Source organism: Salarias fasciatus, assembly GCF_902148845.1.
Source record: "Salarias fasciatus chromosome 7 unlocalized genomic scaffold, fSalaFa1.1 super_scaffold_4, whole genome shotgun sequence".
Taxonomy (NCBI): Eukaryota; Metazoa; Chordata; class Actinopteri; order Blenniiformes; family Blenniidae; genus Salarias; species Salarias fasciatus.
In genome coordinates, this window is record NW_021941229.1 from 19437874 (window position 1) to 19449482 (window position 11609).

General features: G+C 44.5%; 1 protein-coding gene across 2 annotated transcripts; it reads left to right on the forward strand.

Annotated features, from left to right (window-relative positions):
- The first annotated feature begins 1828 nt into the window (after nt 1-1828).
- Nucleotides 1829-10233, forward strand: LOC115383157 (3-hydroxy-3-methylglutaryl-coenzyme A reductase-like). Of its 2 annotated transcripts, none has more exons than XM_030085237.1 (20): nt 1829-2521; nt 2867-3069; nt 3175-3286; nt 3751-3838; nt 4172-4256; nt 4353-4458; nt 4575-4681; nt 4787-4906; nt 5028-5161; nt 5486-5775; nt 5874-5986; nt 6075-6269; nt 6710-6868; nt 6948-7105; nt 7437-7542; nt 7671-7841; nt 7958-8098; nt 8551-8709; nt 8811-8959; nt 9068-10233. In XM_030085237.1, the coding sequence occupies exons 1-20, from the start codon at nt 2422-2424 to the stop codon at nt 9120-9122; spliced, it is 2751 nt and encodes a 916-aa protein (XP_029941097.1). In that variant the 5' UTR covers nt 1829-2421; the 3' UTR covers nt 9123-10233. The 2 variants fall into 2 exon arrangements, with proteins under 2 accessions (XP_029941097.1, XP_029941096.1); XM_030085236.1 differs by having other exon boundaries at nt 1830-2521; nt 5871-5986.
- The last annotated feature ends 1376 nt before the right edge of the window (nt 10234-11609 follow it).

Below are 11609 nucleotides of genomic sequence, written 5' to 3' on the forward strand. Positions count from 1 at the left end.
CGAGCCCGGAGGGCAAGGTCTCTATTGTTCTTCATTCGTTTGTCGTTCTTGTTCTCGTTCTCGTTCTCTATTATTATACTAACGCCCAAATAAACGCCAATTTGACCCCCTAAACATGCACGAAAACTCACCAAATTTGGCACGCACATCATGACCGGCGAAAAATTTGATAAAATCCAAAAACAAACACCATCGGCTCTCTACCGCCACCTATATCCCAAAAAACGTCTAAAACAGTTGCTACAGCCCGCAGGAATGTCGCAGAGACATCAAACCAACGTTCACGCGTCTCATCGAGATCTAAAATTCATGTGCTGACACCCCTGACCTAAATCCAACAGGAAGTCCTATTTTGCTCAAAATCACGCCTCACGAAAAAAATTATCTCCTCCGAGACCGTTTGTCGTACAGACATAAGAGTCACGCGACGTGAAAGAGGACAAATTTCTCTCCAAAATTTGTGAACAACTTTGTCAAAAGTCTAACGGTGTGGATTTTATTAGCATTCAAAGTTGGAATGCTGAAATCCTGCCTTGCTCCGGCCCTCATCCGTTTTAATGGGGAAAAAAGGAAAAAAGTCGCCTTTTTTCAGCACCTCGAACAAGTGGCGACTGCGGCTAAACCGTGACCCCTATCAACAAACCGAGCACACGCAAAGTTCCAGCAGGTTCTCCCGAACAAGATGATGTAACATAAGTGGGTAAAATATGATGATATATGTACGTTTACACAGGTAAGAAAAGGTGTGCGCTCTGCATTTTTTTTGCTCTCAGTTATAATGGAGCCGGATGGGGAAAAATCTCGCGCTTCTCACAAACTGAGGCCTCTACGGTCCAAACTAAAAGTCTGACCTCTCTGAAAGCCTCACCAACTGAAAGACAACAAATTTTCCTATCAAACGTGATATTCTTTGTTCAGTTTTGCCAAACAGCAAAGGAACAAGGAGCAGTTGTTTCCCCAAAAAAGACTTTTATTTTCTCCTCTCTCCACTCTAACTTACATTACCATATATGGGCATGCATTGCAGTTACACAGCTGACAGCAGCTATCAATCAAACCCTGCCACTGATTGCCTTCATTCAGTGACTCTCAAAAGCAGATGGGAGAAGCTAACAACTCCATGTTAGCGGATGGAACATGCTAAGAACTCCATGTTAGTGGATGACTGATGCCACCAGCTCCATGTTAATGGATGGAACATGCTAACAACTCCATGTTAGTGGATGACTGATGCTACCAGCTCCATGTTAGTGGATGGGAGAAGCTACCAACTCCATGTTAGTGGATGACAGATGCTAACAGCTACATGCTAGTGGATGGGACATGCTAATAACTCCAAGTTAGTGGATGAGAGATGCTAACAACTCCATGTTAGTGGATGACAGATGCTATCAGCTACATGTTGGTTTATGGGAAATGCTAACAACTCCATGTTAGTGGGTGGGAGATGCTAACAACTCCATGTTAGTGGATAGGACATGCTAACAACTCCATGTTAGTGGATGGAACATGCTAACAACTCCATGTTAGTGGATGGGAGATGCTAACAGCTACATGTTAGCGGATGGGACATGCTACCAAGTCCATGTTAGTGGATGACAGATGCTAACAGCTACATGTTAGTGGATGGGACATGCTAACAACTCCATGTTAGTGGAAAACAGATGCTAACAGCTACATGTTAGTGGATGGGACATGCTAACAACTCCATGTTAGTGGAGGACAGATGCTAACAGCTACATGTTAGTGGATGGGACATGCTAACAACTCCATGTTAGTGGGTGGACGTCTCAGTCATGGGCCAGCAAGGAGGCTCGGTCCCGACCAATGCCGCTTGCGGCTTTAATTACACTTAAATTGCTAATCAACCAGCCACAATGGTTAATTATTGAACATCCTAATCTATTTATAACAATTTAAGGGCCATAGCAATATTTTCCTGAAACAATATACTTATGTATGTATCTTTAAAATATAGAAAGCATAATATCAGACTTGTGTATGATGGATTGGGAAAAAAGATATTGTTTTCAAAAAAGATTTTCTTTTCTTTTCTTCTCAATGTTTAATTCCTTTTCGAAACTTATAGAATTAGTAAGAGTTTATCCAGCTTTTTCCAAATATGACTGTCTGCCAGTCTGCCTGCCTGTCTGTCTGTCTGTCTGTCTGTCTGTCTGTGTGTGGGCCTATTTATAGATGATTCATTGTCACTTGCATGTATATGTAAAACCAGCCTTCCCCCTTATTGTTACAATGGGTCATGGTGTTTAATATATACATTACATTTACATAAGCGCGTAGAATCTAAAAACGAAAATACATAGATACAAAAAATTAACTAAACAATTGAAAAAAAAAAGCATTTTCTGACGTCATTTCCCTTGTCGTCATGACGCCTGGACTTCCGGGACGCCATGTTGGATGAGTTACATCAGGGCAGCTCCTCGTCTGAACGGTTTGTCTGAGAGGCAAAATTATCATGGAAAGAAGTCTCTGACGACGGTGAAACCTACTATAGGAGGTACGTTACTGCGATTTAATTTCACTCCATTAGCTGCAAGAAGTGTCAGAAGGCTGGGGGACAAACTGCCCTTGGTGACCGGCTGTGTGTAAGTCAGTCTGGGCGTGACGGCTAATGTGGCTAATGCTAACCGGGGTTTTTTAATGTAGCTGATGCTACGAAACAACAACTGCTACTTAGTAAAAAGTCACTCCTGTGATTCTGAACTCCTTTAATTCTGTATGTACATATATAAGGCAGGAGTGCTGTGTGTGTGTGCCGTGTTCATAAAACAAAACAGGTTTCAACACTGATCTAATCACGTGTGATCGCTCATATGGAGTTATATGTTTTTCTTTCGATCAGGTGAGGCTGTGAACTTAAGCAGCAGCACGCATCCCAACAACATGCTGGCACGTCTGTTCAGGCTCCACGGCCTGATGGTGGCCTCCCACCCGTGGGAGGTCATCGTGGGCACCTTGGCTCTCACAGTCTGCCTCATGTCCATGAACAACCGAGCGGCCAGCAGCCAGATGTGCAGCTGGAACGAGTGCCCCAAGATCGAGGAGGTGAGGCTGGTGATGGGCGTTGTTAACGAGACACACAAATGAGTGCTGATCACATACAAAAGCGTTGATTTAGACTTAAGTTTCTGTCTGTTTTCTTTTTTGCAGAAAATCCATAGCAGTAACATAATTATCCTTACTGTCACTCGCTGTATGGCCATTATTTATATCTACTTCCAGTTCAAGAACCTCCGACAGCTGGGATCCAAATATATACTTGGTCAGTATGTCACACTGTAAAATAGACTAGTTTTGCTTTTAATAATTATTGCACAGCATAGAATTACAGTCGATTTATGATTGGACTGTTTTGAGGACAGACATGGGTGTTTGTTTTATTTCTAGCCAACAAGAAAATCTATTGCTTGCGAGTTTGGAAGAAAAAAAATGAAATTTTACACTTTATTGTCAACTCTAACAACTTTTATTTACTGTTTTCAGTCTTTTGAGAAAGAAATTAACTGGCATTGAATATGATTGACAATGAAAATAACAGTTTTACTTTGACCGTTCTTGTTTGCATGTTACCATAACTTTTCCTGATAATGTACACCGTTCCAGTAGAAAATGCCCTTTGGTCAGTGTTAGTCACATTTAAATCGACTAGATTTTGTAGTTGAGATATTTTTCTGTACAAATGTTATCTCTCATAGTTTCAACATTGTATTTCTTCTGTTTTTGCAGGTATTGCAGGGTTATTTACAGTGTTCTCCAGTTTTGTTTTCAGTACAGTAGTCATTCATTTCTTTGGGAAGGAATTGACAGGTCTCAAGTAAGTGCTTTTTATGCTTTTATACACTTTGTATCTAAATTTGCTGTATATGTCTTAACTTTCCTAGTGCAATTTGTTATAGTGATGCATTACATAAAATTAAATCGCCACAATGCAGTTTAAGTATTTTGCGTTGAATCTTATCAAGATCAGCTACTGTTATTTTTAGAAGTATGAAGTGAACTTTGTGCATAGACTGCTTTATAATTATGTATCAGTACGCTTTTCAATACGTATCAGAAGTCAATACCATGCAAAGGACCTTTCCAATATAAAATTAACAGAATTCAACCAAATCTTTTCTGATTGTAACTTTTGCTTTTCCCCATTCAGTGAAGCCCTTCCCTTCTTTCTTCTGCTTATCGACCTATCCAAAGCCAGTGCATTGGCCAAATTTGCCCTCAGCTCAAACTCTCAGGTAATATCATACACTTTGTGTCTTTCAATTTTATTTATGATTAAGCTGCATCGGAGTGTCAGGACTTGTTGATTTAGACCCTTGTGTTGTTCATAGGAGGAGGTGAGGGAAAACATCTCCCAGGGCATGGCCATCCTGGGCCCCACGTTTACCCTGGATGCTCTAGTCGAGTGTCTGGTGATAGGAATTGGTACAATGTCAGGTAAGAATTACCTCTCCACCTTAAAGCCACTGACAGAAACAGTGCCGTGTTAGAAAGGCTACGACGATGCTCAGCTGAACAGGAAATGAAAGGTTTTGTTTTCTTTCACCTCCCAGGTGTACCTCAGCTGGAGATCATGTGTTGCTTTAGCTGCATGTCTGTTCTGGCCAACTACTTCGTCTTCATGACATTCTTCCCTGCGTGTGTCTCCCTGGTCCTGGAGGTGAGAATAACCTCTTTGATTTGTAGAGACTTATGAAAAGTCCCACACAAAAAAAAAAAAAGTCTCACAATATTTCTGTGTGTTTGTGTGTAATTTTGTTCGTAGCTGTCGAGGGAAAGCCGTGAGGGTCGTCCCATTTGGCAACTGAGCCACTTTGCTCGTGTGCTGGCAGAAGAGGAGGATAACAAACCGAATCCTGTGACCCAAAGGGTTAAAATCATTATGGTGAGAATAACTTTTCACATTTAAAAAAACCCCAAAACATTAGGTTACTTTTTTATTCAATACAAGTGACAAACGAACAGCACAATGTTAATAGAAACACACTCGTGATGTTATCTTCTAGTCTCTGGGCCTGGCCTTGGTTCACGCCCACACTCGACTCACAGCCGAGCATTCGGGTCAGAATCGGACGGTGGAGGGGCCTGTAACCGAAAGAATAGACTCTGCTGGTTCCACGTGGCCCGGGAAGCTCACCAGGTAAAAACACTCTCACCTGTGTTCTCCAGCGTGTCAAACTGACTCTAAAGATTCAGAGAAATTCAAACCCTGCATGCTGTATGGTGGTTGAATGGAGGTCATTTTGGAAGAACAGATGGGAATGAGAACCTGTTAAAAAGGAACCCGACAGATTAATAATCATATTTAAATGCTCAAAAAAGACCTACCCAGATTGAGAAAGGTCCCAATCAGACTGTGAAGTATTGTGATCTCTAATAATAGGGTAAATAGAATAACATGGACTGTCCCGTATTCACATGACTTCTCTCACCGATGCCCCACGTCGTCTCTCTCATTGCTCAGTATGGACCTGGAGCAGGTGATCACCCTGGGCCTCGCCCTGCTCCTGGCTGTGAAGTACGTCTTCTTCGAGCAAGCCGAGACCGAGTCGTCGCTGTCCCTCAGAAGTCCCATGATAAGCTCCGCCCCTCCGTCTCAGAAGCTCAGAGCGGCGGCGACGGCGACCGACTGTTGCAGGAGGGACCTCCCAGTCTCAAAGCCTCATAAGACTGCCGGCTGTGTCCCGGCAACCACGCTCACCGCCCCAGACGTTCCACTTTCCGCCGAGGGAGACATGGCCCACAGAGAGAGAGGTGATGTTTACACCTGGCTGATGATGAAGCAACAGTTTCAATTCTGTCTTCTTCGTTGCTTCATGCTGTGTCTTTCCGTCACCATTTCCCTCCAGCAGTGGACGACAGACCCTGTGCCCCGTGGTCTGAGGAGTCTCGTGCTCCTGGAGTTGGCTTTCTCTCCGGGACTCGGCCGCTGGAGGAATGTGTGGCCATCCTCTCCGATCCTCAGGTAAAGCAAGGTCACAGGCGAAAAGCGTCTCCCGTGTCGTACGTTTGTTTCCCTGTTTGAAACAAACCACAGTTGTGTTTCTCCCCAGAGAGGAGCCCATTTACTGAGCGATGCCGAGGTGATGAACCTCGTGTCAGCGTGTAAAATCCACAACTACAAACTGGAAACGGTCCTGAAGAACCCGGAGAGGGGCGTGTCCATCAGGAGGCAAATGTTATCAGCTAAACTGCCTCTTCCCACGGCTTTGGCCTGTCTGCCCTACAAGGACTACGACTATTCAGAGGTACTGGAACGCCGCCATCGCCGATAAATGTGTCATTTTGTCTCAACTCAGCTCAGACCTCCCAGCAGGTTTCATAGTTTACATCAGTGTGAGCCGGGTTTTCTGGCAAAGTGCAGGGATTTTAAGGCTCATTTCTTCTGTACTTCCTTAGATAAATAAACTTTTCAAATCTTCTTTGTCACGTTTTCTGGGTTTTTCTACTTGTTGAGTAAAATTTCACCCTTTGCCGTAATTTTGTGTGATTATAAGCCCCCATTTTATGATCTAGCGAGAAAGTCTTGTTGAAGTGATGTCTTTTTTGATTTGTCAGATGACCTTACGGTGTCGTTTTCACTGTTAAAACCATGTAACAGTCATTCTTCTCGTCTCGGCTGATTCCCAGTTCGCCTCTTTGGACACGCTGTGCCTGCTGTGTGTGACTTTGTGTCCCTGACCCGTAGGTGATGGGCACTTGCTGTGAGAACGTCATCGGCTACATGCCCGTGCCGGTGGGAGTGGCCGGCCCGCTGCTGTTGGACGAGAAGCAGTTCCACATTCCCATGGCCACGACCGAGGGCTGCCTGGTGGCCAGCACCAACCGGGGCTGCAGGGCCATCGCCGTAAGTCTGAGGAAGAACCAAAAAAAATGGCGATTGGAGTGTCTGTGCGTGATTGACGGTGTCCTCCTTCCTGTCCCAGCTGAGCGGGGGCTGCAGAGGACGGATTCTGGCCGACAGCATGACCAGGGGTCCCGTGGTGAGGCTGCCCTCGGCGTGCCGGGCCGCAGAGGTCAAAATCTGGCTGGAGACCCCGAGTGGATTCGACATGATCAAAGAGGCCTTCGACCAGACCAGCAGGTCAGCACAGGCAGAAATAGAGACACAGTATTCATCATTCTGACTCACAGGAAGCTCATTCAACCAAACCAACTGCAAACGTGATGAATGAATACAGAAACGGTAAATAAAGAGTTTCTTGAATTTCTTGTTCAGATGTCAGCGAGGTTAATTGTTGTAAAAACAACATTTTGAGCAGTGATTCCTAAATCCATTGATTTTATTCATAGAGATAAAAAAAAAAAAAAATTCAATGCTCGTCACTTAGGAGAGCTCGGTCTCAGATCCTCCTCGTTCTGAAGTCCAACCATTGTTTTTCTGAAGTCATAACGAGATGCTTGTTTCTTTGTAGGTTTGCTCGTTTGGAAAAGCTGCTGGTGGCCATAGCCGGCAGGAACCTGTACATCCGCTTCCACTCGCAGACCGGAGACGCCATGGGCATGAACATGCTGTCCAAGGTAAGAAGAGGGGCATGAAGAAAAAAATATAGCTCAGGAAAGTTTTGCTGTATAAGACTTGAGCACGACCTGTGTGTGTGTGTGTGTGTGTGTGTGTGTGTGTGTGTCCGTGTGTCCGTCGCCTCCAGGGCACGGAACAGGCTCTGCTGCGACTCCAGCAGCATCACCCAGACGTGGACGTGCTGTCGCTCAGCGGTAACTACTGCACCGACAAGAAATCTGCCGCCGTCAACTGGATCCTGGGCCGCGGCAAGTCCGTGGTGTGCGAGGCCACCATCCCCGGGAAGGTGGTCCGGGAGGTACGGACACGCCAAGCGCCGCTGACTCCAGCAGCCCTTCACCTGTCAGCATGAATCATCTCCAGTGGTGCTCAAACCACCTGTGGATGTGTGTGTGTGTGTGTGTGTCTGTGTAGGTGCTGAAGAGCAGCGCCGCTGCCATGGTGGAGGTGAACATCAACAAGAACCTGGTGGGCTCGGCCATGGTCGGCAGCATTGGCGGGTTCAACGCCCACGCCGCCAACGTCGTGACGGCCATCTACATCGCCTGCGGACAGGTAGAATTCCCCCCCCCAGCAAGCTTCCACTCCACGCCACTTCATGTATACAATCTGACAATGATTCAAGATAAACCAGCGAGAAGTTTCACCGCAGCGACAGGTTGTGCTCGTTTCGTTACAGAGTGGGACGTGTGGGAAAATGAAACATTTCACGGAGGAGAAGCTGATATGGACTCTTTGATGTTGCACTAATAGAATAGAACACATTTCTTCACAGTGTTGGTAACTGGAGAGCAGCTTTGTAATTAAAATGTAAAATGATACTGCTCCAAGCAAAAAAAAATTAAGAATTTAAGACTAATTTAGTTCCTGAAATTGAGGGAAACAGAAGTTTTCACAAATCTGGTTCAATTTTTTTTTAACAAAATATAAAAATAAACGTCTTCTTTGCCACCGATGGAAACCAAACCTGCTCAGTGTGACGGCAGCGGCGTGTCGCTGTGTTCCAGGACCCGGCTCAGACTGTGGGCAGCTCCAGCTGCATCACTCAGATGGAGTGCGCCGGGCTGCTCGGCGACGACCTGTACATCAGCTGCACCATGCCGTCCATCGAGCTGGGCACCGTGGGCGGGGGCACCAACCTGTCGCCGCAGCGGGCCTGTCTGCAGGTAGCCCCCTCCGGTCCGGTTTAGCAGTCGTGTAGTTAAATATTCCCAGTTGGGCTTTAGGTTTCGTTTGACGGAGCTTTCTACGTCCGTCCTGTGTCTAGATGCTCAGCGTCACCGGCCCCGACCAGCCGGGCGAGAACGCCCGCCGGCTGGCCCGCGTGGTGTGCGGCGCCGTCCTGGCCGGGGAGCTCTCTCTGATGGCCGCCCTCACCGCCGGACACCTGGTCAGGAGCCACATGGTTCACAACAGGTGAGCGGGGTCAGGGTCTCCCCGCCGTGACGCTTCGGCGACGCCGTTCAGCTCTGTTCACAAACTCTCAGTTGTAAATGTTGATTTCTCTCTTTCGTCTTCTCTCAGATCAAAAACTAACCTGGCGGAGACTTTTGTGTCGAAGTCGGAGAACACAGCGTGACGTGGAGTCCAGAGTGAACGAACACTCCAGCCAACGCCAGATAACCTTCCCGTGTGTGAATGGCGTGGCTCTGAGGAGACCGCCGCCGGCCGCGAATAATCCGCCTCACTGATCCTGCCAGACTGATTCCAGGACTTTGTTCTGGTTTCTGTCTGGCGATTATCGATTTGTGCCATTTGTCTGCATCTGACTTTGTGTCATTAACGCCCGGGGAAGCCTCGGGCGCCGTCGGTACTGATAACTGTGAATCACTGGTGGTGTTTAGTCTGCTGAGATCCACCGGAAACCCCGTGCCTCTCCTGGAGTTAGACGGCCAAACTGCTCTTTTCTAATCAGACTCCTGCAGAAATTTGAGTGTTTTTTTTTTTTCTTCTTCTCCTTTTACATGTGAGCAGAGTGTGTATGTGTGTGTGTTACTATTGATGTGTGAGATTGACTGAAAAAGTTGCAAGAATACAGTTAGAATATTTTGTTTCCAGTCATTTTTTAAAGAAATTCCGAAAAAAGGAAAAAGCCTGAACGCTTCCAGCGCCGTACTGACATGATCACACCAACTCATTCATCCACTATATTTTTGTGATAAACTTCAGTAAAATTAAGCATTTTAGCATAATCCAATGATATGAAACTTGAGGAATAACATGTTCAATTTACAAGACGTTCCAGAATGAAACCTTTTTACACAATAACAAAATGTTTCTTTTCAAAACCAGTTTTTGAGACACACTTGTGAGAAATGGTGGAACTGCCACGACTGTCTCACCTCTCTGCACGCTACATTGTTTACACACCACTCAAGGCTAAATGAGAGGAAACAAAATATTCTTTTTGTCAAAGCGACGAGGGGCGGCTTTGTGAACTTTATTTTTTTTTTTTTCTTGACAGACCTTTGCACTCGCCAAACTCTTTACTTGAGACAGCGCTGTCGGAAGCGGCCGGTGACTTCTGTTCCAAGTTACTTCTGCCTGAATGTATGTCGAACTCTTATCAGTGTTTGTGGGCAAAAACCACTGGTACAACCCTCCCTGAACGAAGGTGCTACTGTATACCGTGTATACTGTAGATAGACGATGCCTTTTGGACTTCCTGTTTCTAAAAAAGGAAAAGAAAATAAGCTGCTAAATGGGAGATTTGGAGATTTTCCACTTTCTGATCGGCCGCCTACGAATGTTACAGGCAGGTTTGTTTTTTTTTTTAAACGAGAATCTGAAGCCATATCGGTTAATTTATTCAAGTTTTCTAGTGTACGTGCAGAGCGATTAAAGCTTTTTTATTGGGGGGAAAGTGGATACAAAAGTGTGTGTGTGTGTGTGTGTGTCAGCTGGTTCATTTCCAGAGAGCCTTGAAGCTCTGACGCGGCCTTACACTCAGTCTGTCTGATGGAGTCTGAGCCTTCAGCGCGCTTTAGCTAGAATATTTAATTCTATCCAGAAATCAAACTGTCTTATTTAATAATTAATAAAAACAAACACTACGGTTCCTCCTCAGAGTGTCTCCTTGGTCTGGAAACGTTATAATCTGTTCTGTTTTGTTTGAACATGTGTTTTAAAAAATGGAAAAAAAAGGGAATACCTGAAATTTACACAGAAACAAAGTCATACTTTTGTAAGAAGTAGAGAAAACAGGAAATGTTGGGAAAAATAAGCTTGACATTTTTTTTTTAATATATACAGATGTACAGAATTATTACCAAAAAAAAAATAAACTCAAGAAACAGGCCTGGACAGAAATGATGGTACCCCTAGAATAGACTGAAAATAATGTGAGCAAAGGGACACGTCAGTCCCAGGTGTGTCCACTAATTAGCATCACAGGTGTCTGCAATCTTGTAATCAGTCAGTGGCTCTTATAGAGGGCGACAGGTAGTCACATGAAGTGTTCCACACTCGACATGGAAGCAAAGGAAAGAGTTGTCTCAGGAGATTAGAAAGAAAATTATAGACAAATATGTTAAAGGTGGAGGCAACTGGAGCAGTCTGCTCATGAGGAGTGGGCCAAAAGGTCGTGCAAATAAATACTAAGTTAAGGGTTCCATCATTTTTGTCCAGGCCTGTTTCATGAGTTTTTTTTTTTTTTTTTTAATAATTCTGTTGAAGCATGGTTGAAAAGCAATGCCTGACTTTCATTGGTTAAATTTAACAGATTTCTTATTTATTATGTTTGTCGGATTCAAGTTGTTTCTCTGACCACTGTGAATTTTTCTTTCATTAAACTAAGGGTACCAACAATTTTGTTCACAATCTGTATGTTTATAGACACATGACAATGCAATTTGAGAATAAATCAAAAATATTTGTATTTGGATCAAAAAATGGTTTTAAAAATGGCATTCATAGGCCATTCAATAACGGAGCGAATTAATCCAATTGGGGAAATACCATAAGCTCCTTCCATATAAATGTTAGATAAATTATTTTAAAAAGGAAGAAATGCAGACATTACCAAATATTATAAAAAAAAAAAAAGTTTAATTGCTGTGGATGTTTC